Below are 22,291 nucleotides of genomic sequence, written 5' to 3' on the forward strand. Positions count from 1 at the left end.
CCAGTGATATTCCAACACATAACAAATCTACTAAGTACATCCAGTACAAGAAACATCTGTGACCAAAACGCTTTTGTTGGTTAGCTGATTACTGATTGCAACGTCAATGGCCGGGTTCCTCGTGAAGAAATTGACCGGCTTTAGTGAGACCATCATCTTCTCTGTGGGCATCACAGGCGATTCCTCGGTCCTCGGGTTGTGGGTAGTACCGAAGGTGTGCCAGATGACGATATCTTCATCTCTAACACCCTCTTTCCTGCTCTGGATAAGCGACCTCACACCGTCCTCGCCTCCAGGAGACTGCATGGTATGCTGGCCTGATGCATACAGCTCCTTGTCATGATACCTGGTCACCCACACTGCGTGAGCGCCGAACTCGGAACGTTTTGCATGTAGAGAATCCGGATGTGCGAGCAACATTTGCGAATTGTGCGGCACGAGCTTATAGCCGACTGGTGCGCCGTTGACGGGGCTCAAGACATTTTCGTTGACCATTTTGAACACACGAGCCTTGGTGACGTCTGTGTCAAGGGGCATCTCATGTTCGATGAAGGTCTTTTGTGTCGTGTAGCCAATGCCCGCCGGGTTATGAAACACGGGATCTTTGTAAGGGATCGCGTAGGATTCTTCGACGAGAAGCGAGTTCTTGTGACCATCGATTGCTGGATCGATACGTAAGCTGAAGAGATGTTGATGAAACGGTGCCAGAACCCCGAGAGCTACGACTGTTCCAGATGTCGCCGAATCACCAATGTCGATAAGATTCGTGCTCACGATTCCGGTGGCTTGAACTTCGTAACTGATCTCGGCAGCTTGGTTGAAGTGGAACGCAAAAATGTACTCGTAATTGTTGACGGTAATTATAGTTTGGAGGACGAGTATTCGAGAGTGAGTCACAACCGCGTTGTTGGTCCGAAAGTTCGTATGTTTCCATAGGATGCCATCGTCCTGCTCGTGGCAACAGACCACATTTGGTAGACAGAAAGGATCACCCGAGAGTGTATGGTGATAGGCGTCAAAGTATTTGATGGTGCCGAGGCAATCGCACCCTGTCAGAGTATCAGATAACCAGGCTAATGCAGACAATACGGACTTCATGATCCCTCACCTAGCTGGAGATTGTTGGCATTGACTCCTGCACCGTTGTTACCGAGGTCGAAAGCCGCCTTGCGTGGATATGGACTCCGAGGATCACCATAAGGGACGAACATCTCAGAGAGGGAGAGCCTGTAGAAAAGCTCCCGGCCATCGTAGGTAACGTCATGGATGGTGAGACCCTCGCGCTGTTCATGTCAGTATCTTCCCGCACCACAGGTCAAGGCAGATTTTGAGGCGTACATAGTTAAATCCGACTTTCAATCTCCACTTCTCCCAGTTTATCAGATTCCCCTCGATGTGGAATGAGGGCCCTTCCGGTTGCACTACCTGATATGGAGTCGTAGTTGTTCTTCGCTCTTTCTGTAAGTCAGGGTGATATTCACTGGAAGAGTGTATCTTCCGACGGTCAAACTTCTTCCCCGTGCCGGTCCACTCTACCATGCGGTCGGACTCTGCTGATGGTAATGTGAAAACCTTTGTCACCTGATATTCAGCGTTCATCTGGGCACAGATATCAAGCGGGTACGCGAAATGATTTGCGTCCTTGTGAGGAGATAACCGCATGTGCAGATAACACTACACGAGGATTAGTTTAGTTGCATTTACTACCAACGGGGTCCATGTAGCGGTCACGTACCATTATGATGCGTTGGGACATGTCCTCCAGACCATCGGGCGCATAGGTCCACGGCTCTACAACAACCACAGCATTTTCAGGGAGATCAAGCTGCTTGAGTGCGGCTTGTACTGTGGGTTCAGCGAGGCAGCCAGCTTCGGCCTTGGTGCCTTCCTCTGCATCAGTATATGAATGCTTTCCGGGGAGCTCCTCTCTGCTCGACAACTTTCCTGTGTCGATGTCGACCTCTACTTGATGGAATTGTTGGCGATCGTTCAGATAATACTGGCAGAATGCCTTTCGTGGAATCTTTGGTCGGATCTGGTTGGCCCGCTCCGCTTGGAGATATGGAGCTAATAGTGCTTTGGGTGGCTCAGCCAGCGTAATAACACGAAAGATGACTTTGTGGTCCGGGAAGCCTGCACGCAAGATCTGTGACACCTACGATCTCCATCATCAGAAGATTCCTTCGGAATGCTAGGTGTGTACGCACAGAAGCTATCTCGGCTGGGGACAGCGGGTCAAGCGGATGAGGTCCTTTGATAGCTTTCTTTGGTTGTATGCTCAGAGGCTCATCAACGAGCGTCGCAGAGGGCGCCATGATGAACAGTGTTCTTCGCCGATGCAGGAAGAAAAGAATGAAAACTGGGAGTCCTGCAAGATGATCAACTCACGGCTTTCCTGTAAGCCCCTTTTGTGGTCAGCAGAAGCAGAGTCAGAATTGTCTCGCTCGCTTGGCGCCTCTACTTGATGGGCCAGCAAAAAAATGCTTCATTAGTGTTTGAGGTTCCTCCTTCCATTGTGGAGGAGTTTTCAGGAACACTCTCCGAAGGTTAGTGGTATCAGCTGTCGGTTCCGTGCAAGATAAAAATGACCTGCGGTAGACACGGACAGACTGGCCGTGCTGTTGTGGGGGCCAATGTAGCGGAATGCCTGTGACGATAGATGAATCATTACTCGGTCAACTGAAAGGGAGAGATCATCAGTGTGCTGAACAAGCAACAAGAAAGTTTCGGATGTCGGCAAGGAGCTTATCTTGATCTTGACCAGGTTTATCTACTCGTTCCGGCTCCGGTATTTAGTGGTATCTTCTTATCTAAGGGTTTAGAGGTTAACTGTGCTAGCGTTTCCCGGAACCGGGGCTATTAACGAACCCGACTTCTAGTAGTACATTCGGTCGTATTAGTGTTGATGCTTGCTACCATTAGTAGATACACCGTCTAGACGGACTGACACCAAGTGAAGTCTTACGATATAGAGGACGAGAGCTGGCCCCCTTAGTTATTCTACCTCTTCCCGACAGATTATATATACCTCATGTCCTTCACCAAACTGATCTTGCACTCATCACACGTTTTGTATCCAGCCAACTACTTAGCTACCTGAAGCAACATTGCTATAGTTCTTGTCAAGATGAAGGGGATTCGCCGAAACTCTCCTGTCTTTCAAAACTTCATCATGGGATGGTGAGACAGAGGCTGATCGACTTGAGGAACGTTATACTGATCTTCGACAGTATGTTGTTCTGCCTGCCCGGCATCTATGTGGCCATCACTGGTCTCGGAGCCGGTGGTGGGAAGTCAACTTCTCAAGTCACATCTTCTGATGCCAATACCATCCTTTACGGGATGTTCACACTCTTTGGTTGGCTAGGCGGTTCCATCTTGAACATTTTCAGACCAAAAATTACTGCCGTGTTTGGTGCTATTGGCTATCCATTATATATCGGTGGGCTATGGTACTACGATCGAACAGAACACCCATGGTTTGTACTATTTGCCGGTGCCATGCTGGGCATGACCGCTGGCTGTCTCTGGACCACCACAGGATACGTCTCGTATGTCTATCCCCAGGAAAAGGAGAAGGGCACAGTATGTTTTTTGCACCTGGCATATCATGTGCGTTTAAGCTGACATGGAGAAAGTACATTGTGATTCAGTACATGCTTCATTCTTTGGGCTCAACAGTGGGAGCCTTTGTGCCTTTGGCGGGAACGTTCACGAAACCTCCACCAAAGGTGTATCTGACGGTGTCTATATCACCTTCATTGTCATCATGTGCTGTGCCATTCTTATTGGAGGTATATTCATCGTCGATCCCCGGAAGGTCGTTCGTGATGATGGCACGCACATTGCCATCTTCAAAAAAGAAAAACCTGGAAAGGAACTCATGGAGATGTTGAAGGTCTTTGTTGACAAAAGGATTCTACTTCTTACTCCTGCAATCTTCTGCGGTGAGATGGCCTCTGCTCTCGTTAGCAGTATCAACAGTACGTGTTTCCGTTTGTTCAGGGATTCAAGCTTACGGACTTCCTTCCAGGCTACTACTTCAATCTCCGGACCCGATGCCTCAATAACGCCATATACCAAATCATCCAGATCATAATTCCATTCGTCTTGTCGTTTTTCCTTGACACCAAGTTCGTCAAGCACCGGCGCACTCGTGGCTACCTTGGTATTGCTTTTATCGGAACTATCACTCTGTGTTCATGTGCTGGACTCACAGCCTTCATCGTGGAGAACGGCCTCAATAAACATACCAGCCCAAAAGCACGAGGAAACGACTGGTCAGACCCTGGCTTTGCGAAAGCCTTTGTCATCTATTTGTTCTGGGGGATGGTCTACAGTGGCTATCAAATCGTTGTTGAGTGGGTCCTTGCTGCGCTAACTAACGACCCTGCCGTTCTGGCGCGATATTCGGGCTTATTCAAGGGAAAGGGCAGCTTGGGGATAATGGTCTCTTTCCTGCTGGACTCGCGAACGGTCCCTTATATCTGGCAGCTTACGTTGCAGTTTGTGTGAGTTCAACCCCTGCCTCCCGATATGTGTTGCGACAACTAACATAATTATGTCAAAGGCTTTACACCATTGGCATCATTGGAATGGTCGTTGTGACGAAGTTGTACATCCCAGATACAAACTATTTTAGTGAGGAATCCGTCGTTGTTCCACACCAAGTCGAGGAGATGGCCAAACTTGGGGGAATGGTCACGGAAGAGCAGATCAATCACGAGTTTGAAAAGGAACGGCGAGCTGCGCAACTTGCAGAGGGCCACGACATTGAGATCACTCCGGCTTGATAGACTGGCGCAGAGCGCCTCAGAGAAATGTTGAAAGACCCTAACAAAATCGTCGTTTGCCCAGGGGTATACGATGGACTGACATCTCGAATTGCTCTCTCGATGGGGTTTGATGCTCTGTATATGGTAACTAAATCTGAATACCACAGGGTCTAGCGGCTGACGAGAACTCTTCATAGACAGGATCTGGTACCTCCATGTCCAGGCTCGGCTGGGCAGATATCGGAATAGCCACTCTCAATGACATGACGGCCAATGCTGAAATGATTGCAAACTTGGACACATCCGTACCTCTTATTGCGGATGCCGATACTGGTTACGGCGGACCTGTCATGGTTTCCAGAACAGTCGCAAATTATGCCCGAGCGGGTGTCGCTGCTCTTCACATAGAAGACCAAGTAAGTATAGGCCTGCGGTTATGTCTTCTGATATCTGATTTCAGTGTTCAGATTCACGAAAAGCGGTGTGGCTTCCTGAAGGGAAAAGAAGTAGTACCGCGTGAAGTGTGGTACAGTCGTCTCCGTGCTGCTGTCAATGCTAGAAAACAAATGGGTTCGGATATCATCATCATTGGACGGACGGACGCTCGCCAAAATCTCGGCTTTGACGAATGCATCGAACGCTTGAACGAAGCAGTCAGGATTGGTATTGACGTTGTGTTTATTGATGCTATCAAAACCAAGGAGGAATGTAAAAAGGCGTGTGAAATCATGGGAAATACTCCCGTTATGTTCAATATGTGTATAGGGGCGGGCTCGCCAGACTTGACTGTCGAGGAAGCCAAAGAATTGGGCTTTCGAATCATCATTTTTCCAGGGGTCTGCTCTTCGATGGTATTAGCCAGCTGTAAGGAGAGTTTGGCCCTGCTGAAATCCGAAGGAAAGGAGGAGATGAGAGGCTCTGGAGGTGTTCAGGAGCTGTTCATGACTTGCGGCCTGGGGACGGCTATTGATATTGACCAGAAGGCCGGAGGAAAAGCATATGATAATGATATAATATAATCGGTAAAGAGAAGTGGTCTGCTTTTCTTAATTAATACTTCGGCTTGAAACCTGTTCTATGCCGCATTGCCAAACCAGGCTGAAGCAAGCTGACTAAGCAGAAGGATCGTCTGAAGCGCTTCCACAAAATCCACATTCACTGTCGTTCGGAAGAATTTCCATCAAAACAAAACACCCTCCATCAATCCTGGACGCACCTCGCAATAATGCCACAATTCACAAGTCTCGTCTGAATAGGTATTTCTGTCTGAGCTCTCCTCGTTTCCGTCTTCTGTCGTTCCTCTGTTCCTCTTCATCCCGCCTAACCTTTCAGCATCATCAAAATCATGACTTCGTTCGTAGTCCCCGGACAAATCCTCGCCAGCACATCAACACACATCCCCGGCCCAGGCACACACGTCTACGAGAGCAACATACTCGCCTCTATAATCGGCACATCAACACTCTCAAAGACCTCCACTGCCAGCAAACCTACGATCTCCGTCCCCCGTCAACAATTGAGCAGCGACAGCTCTCTCCCCAAAGTATCTTCCACAGTCCTCGTCCGCGTAACCAGAGTCCAACAACGCCAACTCTCCGCCTCAATTCTCCTGGTCGATCCACGTCCAGAAGACGTCCTTTCCTACACCCAGACCACCAACGACGATCTACAATTCCAAGCGGTCCTGCGCCGCGAGGACGTCCGCACCCACGAGAAAGATAAAGTCGTGATGAACGATATGTACCGTGTCGGGGACATCGTGCGGGCCACGGTGATCAGTCTCGGCGACGAGAGGAGCTACTACATCAGCACTGCGGGTAATGACTTTGGTGTGGTGGTCGCCACGAGCGATGTGGGCAATGCCATGGTCCCGGCGAGTTGGAAGGAGATGCGTGATGTGGTTACTGGCCAGGCGGAGAGCAGAAAAGTCGCAAAGCCGTCATGAGCTTTTGCTTGACGAAGAGATTGTCAAACGATAAAGTTTGAATATCTTCACCACTCGCCAAAGTCACTTGGATGGGCACGGCAGGCCATGCGCCGATATGTTGGCAGGTCAAAAGTGGACGGCATCGCTCCAAGTACAGGAAAGCCTCTGCACTTCTCTAAAGGACCACTGGTACCTTGACATGAATACTGCTTGAACCAGAGATGCCGTGGACCAACCAGCACATCGAGTCATGTCGCGATGTTGGCGTTGCCCGGCAGAAAAGGCCCATGAGCCGCTTAAGATGGAGGAAAACTTGTGAGCTCACCGGGAAACAACCTGTCCTGCACAACGACGCGTTGCACTCAAGACCTTTCTCGTCGGTCTGCATGATGGGCCAGTCCTGTGTGGCCACCAGGCCCTTCATCTGAAGGGGGTGGTAATCCTCTTACTTCGGCGTCTCTATCTGCAGGTAGTCCTCGATACCAGAATTGCCAGTGTCTCGGCTTGACACTGCCAAGTTTACGGTCCAAGAAAGACCGCCCACCGTCGCAACCTTATCCTCTCCCCTTGTCCACACCCAACATATCACACGCAACCTCTCTAGTATCCATGGTCAGGACCTTTGCAATGTCAGGCTGTGTTCGTCACGGGAGGGAGAAGAACCCGAGCCTCGACCCGAGAAGCCATTCACTTGGTTTCTCTGGATTCGTTGGCTTCCTCCTACTATCCAGGTCTGGCATATTCCACCAACAGGAATGTCGGCAAGTATTCTTAGGGAGGACACAGTCACTGTATTCAATCTACAAAACACAAGTCGAGTTCAAAATCGTATAATTAATGCAACCCAGGCTAGGTATAAAAAAGCCATATGCATGCTTGCGCAGCAAACAAAAAAGGCTACACCCGCACACTCGTCGAGACAAAGATATAGTTGTTCTTTGCAGGACCATCTCCTGTGTTTTTCTCATTTCCATTGCCTTTTCCATGTGACCCGCGGTGCAACCAAGCAGTATCGCTCCTAAACGCCTCGCTATGCCGCTGCACCTTCATACACGCATATTGGGTCTTCATGTGTGCAGGGGTATATAATGATGCCAGAAAAATGCCGGGATTTAGAAGACCCAAACGGTCTGCTTCATCCTTCCACCAGGGTTTGTTTCGGTCCCTTCCCGAGTAATTCGAGCGATCTTTGAGCAAGTGCAATGACCTCGCCCTCGCCTTCTTCACCCTCTTCATCGTCAGATTCGACATGCTTATCGGCAATTGTCTTCACCATTTGTATAATGTCCTCGGATTTGGCCACCAGACTGACCAGCTTTTTATCGTCCGATTCCAGGAGCTGGAGCAAAGTCCAGATCGCAATGTGTTGAAAGGTAGGGTCGCCGCTGGCCAGGAAACGCTTGAGGTAACCATGAATGCCACCGTTTGGCTCTGTCCAGTCTCGAACAAAGATCGAGTAGTCGCCCACTTTTGAAGACAAGTTGCCAAGAGCGGCAGCGCTGTTGCCTTGTACTTCGATGCTCTCAGAGTCAGTCAAAGGAATGAGAACATCGAAAACTCCCAAGTTGAGAAGATGTGGCTTGAGTTCATCACTAAGAGCCAAAACCGCAATAGCCGCCGTCATCTCGGATTGTACACTCAGCGGCACAGACAGAACCAGCTCTTTGCATTTCTGGACGGCACCAGCTTCCAATACCAGCTGCTTGTTCCGGTCCGAGCTTGCAGCGAGGTTTCGCAGTGTTGAGATTGCATGGCATTGAATCTCCTCGTTGTCGGTAGACCCAAGAAGATCTACCAGCGGCTTGAGAAACCCAGCGTCAATAATCGGGGACTCGTTCAGAGGATGGATGGAAATGTTTCGAATACAGGCAACAGCGGAGAGAATGAGTGGCAAGTACGAGGATTGCAAAAGGCGAAGGAGTGGTTGTAAGCCTCTAGCTCGGACAATTTCCAACTGGTACTTCTCGTCCGATGCAAGGTTTCGAAGTGCCAGTGCGGCTTGACATTGAACTTTAGGTGTACCGGAGTCCATCAATTGGACCAGGGATTGGACAAGTCTCGACTCCGTCTGAGCCAGCTTCTTTCGGTTTGATGCATCAACGGCGATGTTGCTCAAAGCTGTGGTGCAGTAGTACTGAACGTCCATATCGGGGGAAGACAAGAGCTGGACGAGCACAGGGATGGCGCCAGCATTGACAAGCTGTTGTCTGTTGTCATCTGATGGCCGTCAGAAAAATCAAAAGAAGAGTAGTTGTCTGGCCTTACCAGAATGTGTCATATTCAGTAGTGCGCCTGTAGCATTCCTTTGCACTCGCATATCTTTCGATTTGGCCAGCCTCGTCAACGGCCCCAAAGCTCCCGATCTTGCAATCTTGGCCTTGTTGTCTTCATGAGTGGCAAGGTTGGTGATGCACCCGACTGCGTTGCATTGAACTTCGACATTCGGCGACATCATTTGTCGGATGAGGGGAGGCAGGCCACCGAGCTGGACAATAGCCACCTTGTTTTCAGCTGCAGATTGTTAGTTGTGGCCGATCAGGCCATATGGTGATACGACATACTGTTTACTGCAAGATTCCCTAACGCAGCACTCGCAGCTCTTTGGACCTCAATGTCTGGATTCTGCAGCAGGAACAAGATCGGCTCCAGGACATCCCGGTCGACTTCTCTTACGTCTGTATCCCAGTCAATAATGTGGCTCTTCCTTTATGTAAGCTGCATACCTCGCTCTGTGATCTCAGCAAACGTGAGACTGGCGCTCCGTTGAAGGTCGACATTGTCGGAATAGACGAGAGTACATAGGGCTCGTAGGGGTTCTCCGGAGAAGAAATCTGTTTCGCCTCGCTACAACCGTTAGGATATTCAAGCAGTTTGTCGGGAGGAAGGAGCATACGTTTTCGAGGTATTGTAAAAGGTCTGCAACAGCTTCGCGTTCACTGTCTGCAAGGGCGGGCTCGTAGAGATTATCCTTCGGTCGACCTGCAGAGAGTGCAGTTAGTACTCCAGTCTCGAGTCGAAAGCGGGGAAGACCACCTACCTCTGCAGCAGGAGGATAGTGTTGAGAGAGAGTTCCCCATGTCGAGGCGTTGAGCCCCGTAGGGACAGGATCGGGGTGGTGGTTTTGTTGACGGTGAAGGTAGCGCAAACGTCGGGAATTTATGCGGGTGTTGCAGCGGGACACCGAAGAGCTAGGTGCGAGCAGTTCATCTGATGCTGAATTGCACTTGTGATGCAGAATTGTTGTATGCTGGCGGGACTATACGGCGTTGTGGAAGAAGATGTGGAAAGCTCAACAAGACTCGAAATGCGTGTCGATTGGAGGACGACCGATCTACCAGGCGACAGGCACGATCACGACTCGAAGTCTTCCGAGGGAAGCAACGATCAAAGAAGGCCGTCTGCACGATCCGCGGCTGCAGTCGTGGAAGGTGGAATGGAGGATGACTGAGATTGTAGAATGATCCCACAGGCTAGACCGCGGTGACCAAAGATGTCGACGTCGGGCGACGATGATGTGGTGTGGATTAGTGGAAAGCTGCAGTCCTGCGCTTTAGCCCGGAAATACACGTGTGGATTCTTGACGCGGGTTCGCCCAAGCCCAAGCCCAAGTTTAGGTGCTGAGTGCACATGTTTTTGTTTTCTAGGCTGCAATCCACCTGTAAAACGTCAACAGGTCACCGCTGACTGGTTGAGCATCGAGTTAGACGTGATCACTTAGGCCTCGGCGGCGCTTATGACTGGAGGAAGTCGATGCAGGTAGCGAGCCGAACAAAGGCACCTCCCGTGTCCATCTCGTATTCTCGCGAAAATGATGCCCTAGATCAACAACATAAAACCCAAGTCTGCCGTCGCGTCCATATTATCTCCATCATTGACTGTGGTTCATCTGACTTCCTACCACTTTCGGTATGTTCCTCTTTGGTGTTGTATACTTTCGGGAGGATGACCACAGCAACAGTGTTCTCAGGGAGTGACCTGCATCTACTGTCTCTGTTCAATTCGTCACATGCTTACGAGGTCATCAACCACATAAGATGTCGTTGACGATGCAGTATAGGCGCACCCTGACTACTATTGAAATACCGAATGCAGACACCATTTGAGTGGCATTTTGGATTCAAATATCATTACAATGCCATTCGTCTTGTCATCTTTCTATTCAAGGTATCATATCTCAAGCACTAAGGCGAGATTCCGGCAATGCGTCCCAAGCTCTCATGCTACCCAGTTCCCTGTCATTGAAATTCCCATGTTATATCATCCCGAACTCCGTCTCCCAATGCTTTTCGTCGAAACAGAAAGAAATTCGTTTGTTTGCATGTTATGGTGGTTCAATGTTTGCTGAAGAGAGACTTCTTCTTGATGATGGGTGCATAGATGCCACTCGGAGTCAACTTCTCCTCTGTGGGTCGGAGTTGCTCAAGAGCCCGCTTGAAGAAGGAATTGCTCTTGGCCGATGAGACGGATTCAACGGACTCGTTGGACATCCTTCGAGATGGTGCTGCGGAGGACTTCTCAGCCTCGACGATGTTGTAGTATGCAGCATAAGTTGAAGGCATGTTGGTGGTGGTGGGTGTGGTAGGTATGTGTGGAATCGATTGAGGTAAGTGGTGAGGACGTGCTGCTGGTATGGCTTCTGACGAGGCTGGCTTGGTAGGTATGGATTATGGAGATGATGGTACTTTTGTCTTGTTTTGGCCGACGAGGAATGAAGATCACCTACCTGTTCCTGGGGCACAGTCTTATATACTCCTGACTCATGGCAAATTTTCATCCCTAAGTCCATGGTAATTGAGGACATGGAACTCATACCACGCCCTGGTTGCACTGTCGAAGTGCTATGACATTATTGTTTCGGAGGAGTATAAACAGAAGACACCAATCAAAGGGACCGTGTCGTGGAATAGGCGTGTACAATTGTCTTTAGCGGAAGTCGTTTGTCAAGGCGCGTGTGAACCTGCTTTTAGCGGTTCCAATGTGTCAAGGCCAACCACATCGCTGAAAATTCTGCTAGAAAATTTGCTAAACTAACACCTCTAACGGCAACGTGCCGTGGGCCACTCAGATGTCACCTTTCGATTGACGACAATGATCATGTCGCATTGACAACTGCCATAATCACCTCTTTGACAACACGTGTGACGTCGTCATGTGGTTATTGATCATTACAGCCCTTCTGGATGAAACAGAGGACCTGCTTGGAGAGACACGTGATGGGTATAGGCCAGCACTCAACGTTTTGCTGGCGGAGCTCCTCAGTCTCGACCCAATTCTTCATGTCCAATGATGCTATTCACAAAATAAAGTTCGAGGTGATTCTGCTAAAAACAGGCATGTGTTTTCATACAAACCCAGACTCACACAAACAGCTTCCCTACTGCTGTTGTTCAATGCCCATAGAGCAATTGCTCCTAATCCTACCTAGGTGATTTCTTGCATACATTTCACAAGACAGCAGAAAGCTGCGTCCGCTTCAGCTGAGCTGCCGGTCTGATGTCGACTTCCTGACCTCTACAGGAATCAGTCTGTAGAAGAAGAGAGCCCACCCATAAAAGCTTCTTATCAATCACAGTGGCGTAGACGTGTGCAGCAGGTATTGAAAGTGGCGCTCCAATCATGCTGGAGTATCAAGGTACTTTTGCTTCACCTATGATGAGGTCGATTTGGATGAACCGAAAAAACGCTGGTTCCTTACCATGTCGTGTAGAGGACCATGACAGAACCGGAAAAGATGGTTTGAATGCACGGATGATAGAAGGATACCCACCAACCAACCGTGGTCCAAAGCTGTAGTAAACACCGACCAATGCGTATGACAGACTCGAAATCAGTATCGCCGTCTCTGTCTCGGGTCATCGTTCCCATCGTTCTCATGGTACCGTTTTCTCGAGCTGTAGTCGTCGTCGCGTCTGCCTCCGCCATATCGGTCACGGTCTCGATCACGATCTCTGTCTCGATCTCTGTCGCCACGATCTCGTTCATACCCACGATCTCGGCCACCGATCGGATCTTTATTGCTTCCTGTTCCACCGCGGTCACCTCCAAAGCCGTTGCGCCGATCTTCATACCCTCCTCCAAACCCACCTCGACCGCCGGGTCCGCTGGGTGCATTAGGTGGTGGAGGCCCGCTCTGGTAGCCGCCTTGTCGTCCGCCAAAGCCACCACGATCTTGGTAGCCAATGCCGCCACGACCTCGAAAGCCACCTCGGTCGCCGAAACCTCCTCTGTCGCCACGAAAGCCTCCACGGAACCCGCCGCGACCACCGAAGCCACCTCTGAATCCATCTCCAAATCCGGTCTGCGGAGCTCCGAATGTTGGTCTTGCAGGTGCTTGTTTGGTATAGCCACGTCCACCGAGACCTCCGCCAAACCTTCGTGGTCTCCAACCAGGCACCATTCGGCCACGTTCGACATCAACGACAACTCTACGATCCTTGATTCGCAGACCTTCGCTTTCTTTGTAGGCAGCTGTAGAGAGGGACGAGACGTCAAGGTCAGTTTCAGGATATCTTACCATCTGCGTTACGGACAGGGAGGAGGATGTTGGGAAAAGGGGAAATGCGCGGAGAAATTTACCTCTCATATCTTTTTCTCGTTCATACACGATGAAGGCGTAACCTCGATGTGGTTTCTTGGGTTTCGGGTTGGACTCGTCCTTGACGATTCGTATTCTCTCGATGGGGCCGAATCTTCCGAATTCACGTTCCAAGTCGGATTCTTTGACCTCGAAACTCAGGCGGCCAACGAACAGAGTCTTGACGGCATCACCCTTGATCTTGGGATCGTCATTTGGCTTGTAACCATCAAATTCAGGCTTTTGCATTTCCTCTGCACGCTGTTTCTTCTCCAGTCGTTTGCGCTCGCGCTTTTGCAGCCATGACTCTGTGGGCTCATATTCATCTGTCTGTCGATATTCGTCAAGTTGTGGAAGAAAGGCGGCTAGGCCAGAAAGCTGCGATGGTCTCGTTGCTCTTTCATCAGGAGCGGTGTCTTGAGGAGGAATGTAGCGTAGAGGGGGTCGTGGTTGGAAAAGGGCGAGGAGATTGGGAGGGAGTTTGTCTGTCATCTTGATTTACTGATACAAGAAGGCTGGTGTGCGAGAGACAAAGCTGTCATTGACCCAGAATCAATTTCGAAGGAAAGAGAAAGTAACGAACGAGATATATTACAAGGAAGTGGCAGTATGGCCGACCCAGGTAGTGTGCAAGAAGTGTGCAACATCTGTCCACGCGATGTCTGTTGCACTTCAACAAAGTTCCAGGGCAGCAAGCAACCTCAAAACAGCTTAGCGCCTTTTTCCATGGTATCGGGTTTCGTCTCCTTCCGCTTCTCGTCACGACCAGACAACACCTGGCAGGCCGTACTGTTCCAAACATGCTCTCAAAGAAGAGCGAACCGTCACTGAGGATCAAAGGCCTACAACCGGGGTATTTTGGGAGATCGCTTTCACTTTGCCCGCTGCCTCTTCGGAGGAGAGCAACAATCCAAGCTTCCAGTGTCTGACTTGATCCGGATTCTGGTAAGGTAGTCGTGAACAGTTGAGCTGCCAGCAACTCGACTGAGAAATACATGGCTGAACAGTACTGCTTGTGCAGCTTCGAGCTAAGTTACAGTATGATGCTTTGCACGGCCACTGCCACGAGAAGTCGAAAGCCACGATATCTCAGTGGCATCAATAAGATATCACGTATTAGTATTTTGACTACCAGCAAAACTTCTTGCAGACTTTTGGCCCCCCAGATGCCTTCTGATCGGAAAAGCCTCAGGACTGCCTTGCGTCGCGCCAGCTCGTGTTCAAGTCGTGTACAATTCCAGCCATCTACCGATCTGCCCCAAGTCTCATAATTCTTGTTCTCTTGTTCCCTAACGTTTGCGCAGAATGCTCCTATTCGGGCGTGGCCTCGCTCTCCAACCACTGATATTGCTTGATTGCCAAGGCACACCTACGGCCATCGACATGCATCATCTGACGACTCTGTTGGTCCCCCTTTCCACTTCGCTATACGGATACAATAAGACGGGCCTTGCAATGGTATATATTCACGGCAGACAATGTCCAAGTTTTTATCAACGCGAGTCTCGAAATTCGCCTGCCGACCAAAGAAGCCATGATGGTCGCAACCTGGATATGTGCCATCTTCATGGCGCTGTTCGCCCCTCAAACTATACATCCTGGTCCCCAACCATACTGCAAACCGATGCCAGGCTCTGCGGAATGGCCTTCACAGTCGGCCTGGCAAGCATTGAATGCCTCCATTTCAGGTCGTCTCATAGTACCTGTACCTCCTGGTCAAGTATGTCAGCACAACAGCTCCTTCTACAATGCTGCTGCATGCGAAGATGTTTACCAGGAATGGTCTAATTCGTCGTGGCATGCTTCCGATCCATTCACTTCAGATTACAATGACGAAGCTTGCCTGCCCAGTAACCTGGCACCTTGTTCGGCGAAAGCATATCCTGCATATGTGATCAATGCCGCCCAGGTAAGTCATGTACAGGCTGGGATTAGGTTTGCCAAGGAGACGGGCGTACGATTGATCGTGAAAGGGACAGGCCATGACATCTCAGGACGGTATGACCAAAGCACCCTTGACCGGGCAGTCATTGACACTTGACTTAGGTCGTCCAGGCCCCAGGCACTCTCTATCTGGATGCACAACATCCGAGGCATCAACGTCACCTTGAATGGTTCTTGTGCAAAGAGTCACGGAGGCGTGGCTGCTGTCACCATTGCAGCTGGAATGCGTATGCGTGAGATATATGCGGCAGCAGCTGAACACAATATCACCATTGTCGGTGGCGGAGACGTTGATGTGGGTATAGGTGGATGGATCACTGGAGGTGGTCACAGCCCTCTTAGCAGCAAATATGGTCTCGGTGCAGATCAAGTGCTAGAGATGGAAGTCGTCACGGCCAACGGCTCGCATCTGACCATCAACGAGACTTCCCATCCTGGGCTTTTCTGGGCTATGAGAGGTGTAAGTACCCTGCCGTCCGTGATGGGCTTTTCCCGAAGCAAGTCTCAAATAGGACTCTTACTATTGTATGTAGGGCGGCGGTTCCACTTTCGCCGTCATGGTCTCTTTCACTGTCCGAGCTTATCCCAGCATCGGAGCAACGTGGTACACGTACAGCTACAATACAACCGCCGACACTGATACCTTCTGGTCCTTGCTCACCTTCTCCATGGACAACTTCCAACTCTATCGGATCAGGGGGTCATGGGTTACTATTATGCAATTCCGGACTCCAGCGCGGCAACGCCAACCCCCCAAGGTATCATTTACGGTATATGGATCGTACCCGAGAAGTCTATACAAGAATCCAAGTCTATCATAGCTCCAATGGAGCAGACCATCAATGACAACACCTTCGGCTGGGACGACCAAGTGGTTATGGGAATTCCACGCTCTATCTTCCTGACTTTACGTCTGCTTGGATGCTCAACACACCAGAGAGTGTTGGAGAGAATCTACGACTTGGATCGAGACTGCTTGGCCGTCGAGCACTTGAGACTGACCCTGCCACCCTCAAGAAGCTTCTTAAGCAGACGACCACCAACCCGCAAAACGCCATTTTGGGCTCTCTGGTCGCCGGTCAAGGTGTCAAGAATGTGAAGATACCCGGTGGTAGCAATGCAGTCCTTCCTGCTTGGCGCGATGCATATATTCACTTCAGTACGTTTCTTCGGACTCAGTACGCCATTCCTTGAGACGTGCCAGCTGACAAGTACAGTCCTCCCACGTGTTTGGCCGTTCTTGAACGAAACAGCAAAGATTGCCACGACCAACCAGCTTCGCAATGTGGAAGTTGCTGCTCTTCGCCTACTTGCACCAGACTCGGGAGCGTACGTTAATGAAGCCGATCCGACAGAGCCCAACTGGCAGCAGGCATTCTGGGGCGCGAATTATCCACGGCTACTGCAGCTGAAGAACTACTGGGATCCTACCAGCGTCTTCTGGTGCATTCCATGTGTCGGACACAGTGAGTGGGCTGTGGAGAGTAATTCTAGCATTGAAGGTGGGATCGGGCAGACCCCAGGTCGGATCTGCCAAGGCCTGGATAGATGGCGTCAGGGAAGGATGATGGCATTGTTACGCCATGCAAAAGGAAGTCTTAGATCATTCGACCTGTTCGAGGCTGTCGGGACCACGCCATATTGTCTGGATGTACAACTGGTCGCATTGACCTTACTTGTACGATTTCCATCGCTTCGGGCTTTTTCCGCTGAAGATCTCGTACTTTCGCCTACACGAACAGTGGGACGAAACCCGTCTCCGCGTAAACGCGGACGTTCGTACAAGCGCTGGTGAGTATCACTACGTATGTATCGAGAATGTGATCGTTGAAGTCATTTCAGTTGATCCTCCCGAATAGCCTTCAAGCTGGTCGCTCTTTGCGATTGACCTCTCCATATAAACCACTCTTGTGCTCGGACAAGTCGCTCCGAGGTAGGATGCCTGTCCCAATGCACACCTGACACTGATACCTCACTGGAATCGTGGAGCCTTCACCATTACAGCCTCGACATGAGACAGCCAGATCGCTCCCGAAATGTTGGTCCAATAAATAACCAAAACCAACGCATTCTTGGCATTTCTTCGCCTTGTCTACTCTACCACCACGTCCTTCGCAAGACCGGCACGCGTTGTCCTGTGTCCGCGGGCGCCGGAGGCTGCGGGAGCCCTTGTTAAGGTCCCCATCTTTAGATGTGGACTTGTCGCCGTGTCGTCTTCCTGATCTCTTCTGCTTTCCATCTTCTGTGCTGTAGTACAAAATGTTGGTACCGAAAGCACCGACCCCGGAAGACTGTGCGCAAGCATTTTCTGCACGAGTATCAAAACCATCACTAAAGAATTGTGCAAAACGTTCTCCTGCATTCCAATTTGGGGCCTCAGGGGCATGACTCTCCCATTGAGAGTTGGAGCTTTTAGAACCGTAATAGTCGGGCAGACCATTATCCTTATTCAGCGCCTTCGTCCACTCTGGTGGTGGAGCTTCATCAGCTTCCGGCAGAGTTGCCAGCCAATCTTTGAACATCTTGGGCGCACAAGTAGACATTCCCCTCCACTGATCGGGCAAGGATACTGCGGACTCAGGCGTCGAATGCACTCCGGGACTGACCTTCGGCCCCTCGAAAGTGTGAGCCTTGGTGTGGTCGGGGAAGCTTGTGGCGCAAGGGAATCTTGGTGGAGGGGACGGAGTCGTTTTATTGCGAGCTAGTTCCGCTGTAGGCTGCTGTTGACCCCCTGGTCGAGCATGGGCCTCATCATCACGCCCAAGGGGCCTTTCAAGGCCGACAGTCGTCCACTGCTCCAGCAGTTGGCGCAGCACGCGAGCAGAATGCTGAAGGACAAGACGCTGCCGCTCTGCTGGGTCGGCGCATGTCGTAAGTGATTGTTGTAAATTGTGTAAGGCTGGGGCCTTCGCTCGAATGACATCTGTTCGTGTATCAGGACGCTGAGTGTACGGTTGGATGGCGCCGTTGCGGCCAAGGCTTTCCTGTCTCGTTGCTTCTTTTTCGAGCTCTGGTAGCTTATCTTGGGCTTCTTGCTGGGCGAGAAGCGCATTTTGAGCCTTGACGCCTTGCTTCCCAAGTTCGTTATCAGGATCTGCGGCGCCTTCCTTGTCAGATCTTGCTTTCCTCTTTCTGTATATTACAAAAAGTCAGCAAACATATCGATATAGGCAACCAGCTAGACAAGACTAACCTTCGAGATCGGATTCTCCTGCCGGTAAATATGATTGTGACTAGGAGGTGGACAGTACTTCGTAAGTAGTCAAGCTCTCCTACCAGAAGAGCCACTCTTGACTTTGTGAAGTTCCATTTCACCTTCTGCAGGAACGAGATGTCGTCTTTGCCATCCTTGGGATTCGGGAGCGAGTGCTCGATCTTTTTGAACAATTCCTGCGATTGGTATTGTAGCTCGTCGATCAGATCAAAAGCCGCGCCGGAAAGAATGGGTTCGTCGTCCTCAAGTCGATCCGTTAAGATATCCAGGACATTAGAGTAGAGGTCAACGTGACGTGCAATGTAATTAGTCTCTTCTCTGGCACTTGATACATTACAGCCAAAAGTGTACAGGGTTTGTGTGAGTTGAATGCCAAAGCTCGCGATACCAAGAATTGATGCGACAGCGGCAGCCTCAGCCATGTCAGTCGTGGCCCATCAATGGTGTCGTGACAAGCCACCAGTGCGGCAACGGTGACTCTAGGGATGTTAGATGTATGGTAAGTATGGGTCCTGCCTAAGATAGCTATGAAACGAAGTCGGCCATTTAGCACCAGTGGAGCGGGATATCAAGAACGACACGACAGGCTGGAAGGACAAGGCAAGTCATGGAGGCACGTTCCTGACTTTATGTCTGGCGGGATGCTCAACAAACCAGAGACTTCGGAGAGAACTGTACGAGCGGGGTCTAAGCCCCCATGGGCAGTCCATCCCGATCACTTGCCAGCCCATGATGTTCAAGCTGCTCGGTCGCCAGGAATACGAGAGAAGAAGGCGCCTCGTGCGGCAGACTTGCAGATGCACTGCCACCAAGCCATCCTCACTTCAAATGACCACAGTCTAACCTATCCGTGTCATTAGAAATCCATACTATCCTCTTTACAAACTAGCACAGCCTTGCGCAGCGAGATTTGCCTTGCAGCTGCATCGCAAGTGCGCTCTTCATAAAACAGCCCATTCCACAGTCCACCATCACATCGCCGACCAGCGAACACCACGTTATCTCACCTGCACAACCACATCGCCGCAATCATGGTTGTGCAAGGTCTCAAAACCGTCTCCACATCACGGGTAAGCCTACCATCCACCACTCCCTTCCCTTCCTATCGCAGTCTTGCGCCTTGATTCTAACAGACGAGCAGAACGGCCTCGGCGCCTTCATCCTCCAATGCAAACGCCTCGACTTCCACTACTGCGACTGGGCCGGCTCTTCACGCGGCATGAAATCGTTCCTGACATCCCCTCTCCTCGCGTCCTTCACGCAAAAATACCCAGGCACCGAGTTCCGGATATCGCCTCGTCCGAATAAACACCCCATCGTCAAGGCGTATTTTATCAACGGCCGTGAGAAGGCCGTGTGTCTGCGCAACCTCGAGAAGGAACAGATTCTGAAGAAGGTCGAGGTTTTGGTCACGAACAGCGGCAAGAAGAACGAGTTGATCAGAGGCAAAAATGTGGTTAGTGTGAATGAGAATGTTAGAGGAATGTGGAGTCCTATGCATGGCGGGATCAAGACTATATGAGATCGGAACAGTGTACAGGACACTGGGAAGTATTCGTTCGAACATTTGAACGGTGCACTGGAGCAGAGGAGCGGCCATCTTCCAGCGTCTGGGGTTGATGAAATGGTATTTCGGGCGTCCAATGCATGGTGCGCCCTTCTGGGATCGCAACACTGTACAGATGCTGAAGTGCAGAGATTATGTCAATGGACAGATAACCAGCGACTTCCATATGATCGCTGGGCCACTAACAAGGCGCGCCAAGTGCGATCGATCCGACGTCTGCCTGTGGAGGCGACGATGCAATTTGCCTCCATGATGGACTGCTATTGAGCGACAACATAAACGAAGCGCAAAGGTCTGAACTGGAGATGAGAAAACATGAGAGACATGTTGAGAAGCGGCAAGCTTGGGTCTGCCAGCTTGCCATATTAGCATTGAAATTGGCAGGTTATTCAGTGTTCCCTGCCGCCAACGCCGCGCTTCAATGTACATTGCAGGAATTCGCAAGGAGCTTGAGGCCCTAATCAAACAGTGACCGTGAGTATCCATAATTCATCGTGGTTCATCTTTGCCAGTCTTCTAAATTGTGCAAATATCGTGCTGCAGGCAGGAGACAGAAGCGACCATTGTGACCTATGCATGGGATCAATTGCTGCTGCAGGACTTCTCCATGTTTCATCATAGGTAAATTGGGAACATAGCATTCTTCCCAGTCAGCTTCGAATTGCAGCCATCGACTTTGCATTCCTTGAATGGCTGAGCAGGCTTGGGCGGCGCTCGTTTCTTGTCGGGCTTTTTCGGTCCTCTCGTGGTGGTGGACCGACTCGCCGCACATTCTCCGCAGAAAACCTGTACATGTGTTAGAACTGGTAAGCAAACCCTGTGAGATATATGGTGACTTACATGGCCACATGCCTTGACAACCCACACCTGCTGCTTCGTATCGTCTTTCCCGACGGCCAACTCATCACCGCAACGGGGACATAATATCACATCTTCTTCACCAAAAGTCCGGATGAACCCTTCTTTGGCTGTGGGAGGAGCTTTGTATGGTTCTTGCACGACTTGAGGTGTTTCTGACGTGCGATCATACATCTCCAGTCCACCGAGAGCAAATGCTGGCCGTCTGTAGTTCAGATTGATGACAAGCTCGGGATCAGCGTCGTTCCCTTGCGCGCCAGCATTAGGTCTCGCATCATTGCCACGAGCCCTCGCCTGCTCAAAACGGTCGGCGAACATTTCATCATAGGCATGCTGCATATTTCCAAACATGAACTGCGTGCCCCTTCTGAAAAGATCTGGTATTAGATTGAATGGTCCTTGCCTGTCCGCACCCAATGTGCCCACATGAATAGAAGGTCTTGGGGGGTCCGGCCGCCGGCTGCCTGGCGAAGCAGGTCTCTCGTGCAAGAATTGAACCTCTGGACTTGAAGCAAGAGTATGCGCAGACCGTTCCGATTCAGTGTCGCTGTGCACCTCAAAGTCATCAATATGGAAGTCGGAATCCTCCTCTGACAGATCTATCACTTCATGATCGTGTTGTTGTTGCCTTCTGCTGAAAGGCGGAGCCCGGAGGTTTCTGTTGGTCTCAGACTGTGGTCTCGCATGGCGTCTCGGTGCAGGTCGAGGGGAGGCGTCGGAAACAGTAGAGACGTCGCTATCAGCAGTAAGATCGATGGTGACGTCGTCAGGACCATGTGAGGATTGCTGTGTTCGTGTAGACATAATGGGTCTGCGGTAATCGAACCCGTCTCGCTCAAATCGTGTCGTTGGAGGCGCAGGAGTGGGTGAGCCCGAGACAAATCCTGAGGATGGTACTAAGGCGTAGGGAGGGCTAATGCGAGGGCGCTTCGAGGGTAGATCGGGAGTGGCACTTCGACTTTGGGACCGAGTGATCTCTGCGTGAGATCTCTGCACACAAGGTCAGTTGCATTCGCGGAATACTCGCGGAGGCGCACGGAATGGCGACTGAACGTACCTTTCGACTAGAGGAGGATGATGCGGGATTGAGAAAGCTGCTCAAGGAGAGATTGGGAGCCTGAGGCATGTTACTAGCGATATTGTTGCCGGCCCAGTCGATGTGGATTGAAGAGGAGCCGGCTCCGGATCCAATTGATCTTGTGGTAGTCGTTCGAGTAATGGGGAGGAGGAGAAGTTGTTGAGGACGTTTGGGAAGTGTGTAGTTGGTGATTGCAATGTCGGCCAAAGAAGGAATGCCGGTGTTAGTGCGGGCGGGCAAATGATGTCGCCACCACCACCGTCAAATAACTTTGCAGGTATCTGTATGTCTCTTCCCCGACTTATTAAGCCCGTGGATTAATCCCGAAAAGGACAGAAAAGACAAAGACGGAAA

At 50.7% G+C, this 22,291-nt stretch overlaps 10 protein-coding genes across 10 annotated transcripts; 5 read left to right on the forward strand and 5 right to left on the reverse strand.

The window, feature by feature from the left end:
- Positions 1-30: 30 nt before the first annotated feature.
- On the reverse strand, positions 31-2,315 carry EDD37DRAFT_569930 (amine oxidase; the record flags this gene model as incomplete). Its single annotated transcript, XM_062814250.1, has 5 exons — positions 31-1,049; positions 1,109-1,283; positions 1,339-1,674; positions 1,736-2,155; positions 2,208-2,315. The coding sequence occupies 5 exons, from the start codon at positions 2,313-2,315 to the stop codon at positions 31-33; spliced, it is 2,058 nt and encodes a 685-aa protein (XP_062665975.1).
- Positions 2,316-3,127: 812 nt separating this feature from the next.
- Positions 3,128-4,793, forward strand: EDD37DRAFT_613346 (uncharacterized protein; the record flags this gene model as incomplete). The annotated part of the gene is made up of 5 exons (XM_062815442.1): positions 3,128-3,180; positions 3,231-3,585; positions 3,635-3,983; positions 4,034-4,511; positions 4,571-4,793. The coding sequence occupies 5 exons, from the start codon at positions 3,128-3,130 to the stop codon at positions 4,791-4,793; spliced, it is 1,458 nt and encodes a 485-aa protein (XP_062665976.1).
- A 55-nt stretch (positions 4,794-4,848) lies between these two features.
- EDD37DRAFT_641832 (Pyruvate/Phosphoenolpyruvate kinase-like domain-containing protein) lies at positions 4,849-5,813 on the forward strand. Its single transcript, XM_062817334.1, has 2 exons — positions 4,849-5,191; positions 5,243-5,813. Exons 1-2 carry the CDS (start codon positions 4,991-4,993, stop codon positions 5,792-5,794), a joined length of 753 nt encoding a protein of 250 aa, XP_062665977.1. The 5' UTR covers positions 4,849-4,990; the 3' UTR covers positions 5,795-5,813.
- Positions 5,814-5,958: 145 nt separating this feature from the next.
- EDD37DRAFT_185660 (exosome complex subunit Csl4) lies at positions 5,959-6,799 on the forward strand. Its single transcript, XM_062810012.1, has 2 exons — positions 5,959-6,031; positions 6,108-6,799. The coding sequence occupies exon 2, from the start codon at positions 6,121-6,123 to the stop codon at positions 6,718-6,720; it is 600 nt and encodes a 199-aa protein (XP_062665978.1). The 5' UTR covers positions 5,959-6,031; positions 6,108-6,120; the 3' UTR covers positions 6,721-6,799.
- A 1,038-nt stretch (positions 6,800-7,837) lies between these two features.
- EDD37DRAFT_659933 (vacuolar protein 8) lies at positions 7,838-9,779 on the reverse strand (the record flags this gene model as incomplete). The annotated part of the gene is made up of 6 exons (XM_062819070.1): positions 7,838-8,919; positions 8,968-9,213; positions 9,264-9,377; positions 9,426-9,546; positions 9,596-9,681; positions 9,740-9,779. The coding sequence occupies 6 exons, from the start codon at positions 9,777-9,779 to the stop codon at positions 7,838-7,840; spliced, it is 1,689 nt and encodes a 562-aa protein (XP_062665979.1).
- Positions 9,780-12,306: 2,527 nt separating this feature from the next.
- Positions 12,307-14,008, reverse strand: EDD37DRAFT_186050 (U1 small nuclear ribonucleoprotein 70 kDa). The gene is made up of 3 exons (XM_062810016.1): positions 13,279-14,008; positions 12,398-13,170; positions 12,307-12,349 (listed from the first exon to the last, which is right to left on the reverse strand). The coding sequence occupies exons 1-2, from the start codon at positions 13,766-13,768 to the stop codon at positions 12,530-12,532; spliced, it is 1,131 nt and encodes a 376-aa protein (XP_062665980.1). The 5' UTR covers positions 13,769-14,008; the 3' UTR covers positions 12,307-12,349; positions 12,398-12,529.
- An 835-nt stretch (positions 14,009-14,843) lies between these two features.
- EDD37DRAFT_613351 (FAD binding domain-containing protein) lies at positions 14,844-17,079 on the forward strand (the record flags this gene model as incomplete). The annotated part of the gene is made up of 7 exons (XM_062815443.1): positions 14,844-15,274; positions 15,332-15,680; positions 15,754-15,920; positions 15,956-16,131; positions 16,158-16,379; positions 16,438-16,898; positions 16,963-17,079. The coding sequence occupies 7 exons, from the start codon at positions 14,844-14,846 to the stop codon at positions 17,077-17,079; spliced, it is 1,923 nt and encodes a 640-aa protein (XP_062665981.1).
- Positions 17,049-19,250, reverse strand: EDD37DRAFT_185959 (uncharacterized protein). The gene is made up of 2 exons (XM_062810013.1): positions 18,414-19,250; positions 17,049-18,352 (listed from the first exon to the last, which is right to left on the reverse strand). The coding sequence occupies exons 1-2, from the start codon at positions 18,854-18,856 to the stop codon at positions 17,083-17,085; spliced, it is 1,713 nt and encodes a 570-aa protein (XP_062665982.1). The 5' UTR covers positions 18,857-19,250; the 3' UTR covers positions 17,049-17,082.
- Positions 19,162-20,131, forward strand: EDD37DRAFT_185973 (thioredoxin-like protein). Its single transcript, XM_062810014.1, has 2 exons — positions 19,162-19,504; positions 19,576-20,131. Exons 1-2 carry the CDS (start codon positions 19,466-19,468, stop codon positions 19,954-19,956), a joined length of 420 nt encoding a protein of 139 aa, XP_062665983.1. The 5' UTR covers positions 19,162-19,465; the 3' UTR covers positions 19,957-20,131.
- Positions 20,132-20,539: 408 nt separating this feature from the next.
- On the reverse strand, positions 20,540-22,274 carry EDD37DRAFT_186001 (uncharacterized protein). Its single transcript, XM_062810015.1, has 3 exons — positions 21,917-22,274; positions 20,842-21,849; positions 20,540-20,787 (listed from the first exon to the last, which is right to left on the reverse strand). The coding sequence occupies exons 1-3, from the start codon at positions 21,983-21,985 to the stop codon at positions 20,617-20,619; spliced, it is 1,248 nt and encodes a 415-aa protein (XP_062665984.1). The 5' UTR covers positions 21,986-22,274; the 3' UTR covers positions 20,540-20,616.
- Positions 22,275-22,291: the final 17 nt, after the last annotated feature.

Source organism: Exophiala viscosa (genome assembly GCF_022695815.1).
Source record: "Exophiala viscosa unplaced genomic scaffold EDD37scaffold_14, whole genome shotgun sequence".
Taxonomy (NCBI): Eukaryota; Fungi; Ascomycota; class Eurotiomycetes; order Chaetothyriales; family Herpotrichiellaceae; genus Exophiala; species Exophiala viscosa.

Excerpts from the sequence above, each read along its gene's own strand:
- EDD37DRAFT_185959 (XM_062810013.1), bottom strand. The coding sequence starts at position 18,856 with ATGGCTGAGGCTGCCGCTGTCGCATCAATTCTTGGTATCGCGAGCTTT. Across the intron at positions 18,353-18,413 it reads AGGAGAATCCGATCTCGAAG|AAAGAGGAAAGCAAGATCTG; the intron begins GTTAGTCTTGTC and ends TGTAATATACAG.
- EDD37DRAFT_185660 (XM_062810012.1), top strand. The coding sequence starts at position 6,121 with ATGACTTCGTTCGTAGTCCCCGGACAAATCCTCGCCAGCACATCAACA.
- EDD37DRAFT_186050 (XM_062810016.1), bottom strand. The coding sequence starts at position 13,768 with ATGACAGACAAACTCCCTCCCAATCTCCTCGCCCTTTTCCAACCACGA. Across the intron at positions 13,171-13,278 it reads ACGAGAAAAAGATATGAGAG|CTGCCTACAAAGAAAGCGAA; the intron begins GTAAATTTCTCC and ends CCCTCTCTACAG.
- EDD37DRAFT_185973 (XM_062810014.1), top strand. The coding sequence starts at position 19,466 with ATGGTTGTGCAAGGTCTCAAAACCGTCTCCACATCACGG. Across the intron at positions 19,505-19,575 it reads AAACCGTCTCCACATCACGG|AACGGCCTCGGCGCCTTCAT; the intron begins GTAAGCCTACCA and ends ACAGACGAGCAG.
- EDD37DRAFT_641832 (XM_062817334.1), top strand. The coding sequence starts at position 4,991 with ATGTCCAGGCTCGGCTGGGCAGATATCGGAATAGCCACTCTCAATGAC. Across the intron at positions 5,192-5,242 it reads CTCTTCACATAGAAGACCAA|ATTCACGAAAAGCGGTGTGG; the intron begins GTAAGTATAGGC and ends TTCAGTGTTCAG.
- EDD37DRAFT_186001 (XM_062810015.1), bottom strand. The coding sequence starts at position 21,985 with ATGCCTCAGGCTCCCAATCTCTCCTTGAGCAGCTTTCTCAATCCCGCA. Across the intron at positions 21,850-21,916 it reads CATCCTCCTCTAGTCGAAAG|AGATCTCACGCAGAGATCAC; the intron begins GTACGTTCAGTC and ends CCTTGTGTGCAG. Across the intron at positions 20,788-20,841 it reads TTGTCAAGGCATGTGGCCAT|GTTTTCTGCGGAGAATGTGC; the intron begins GTAAGTCACCAT and ends ACACATGTACAG.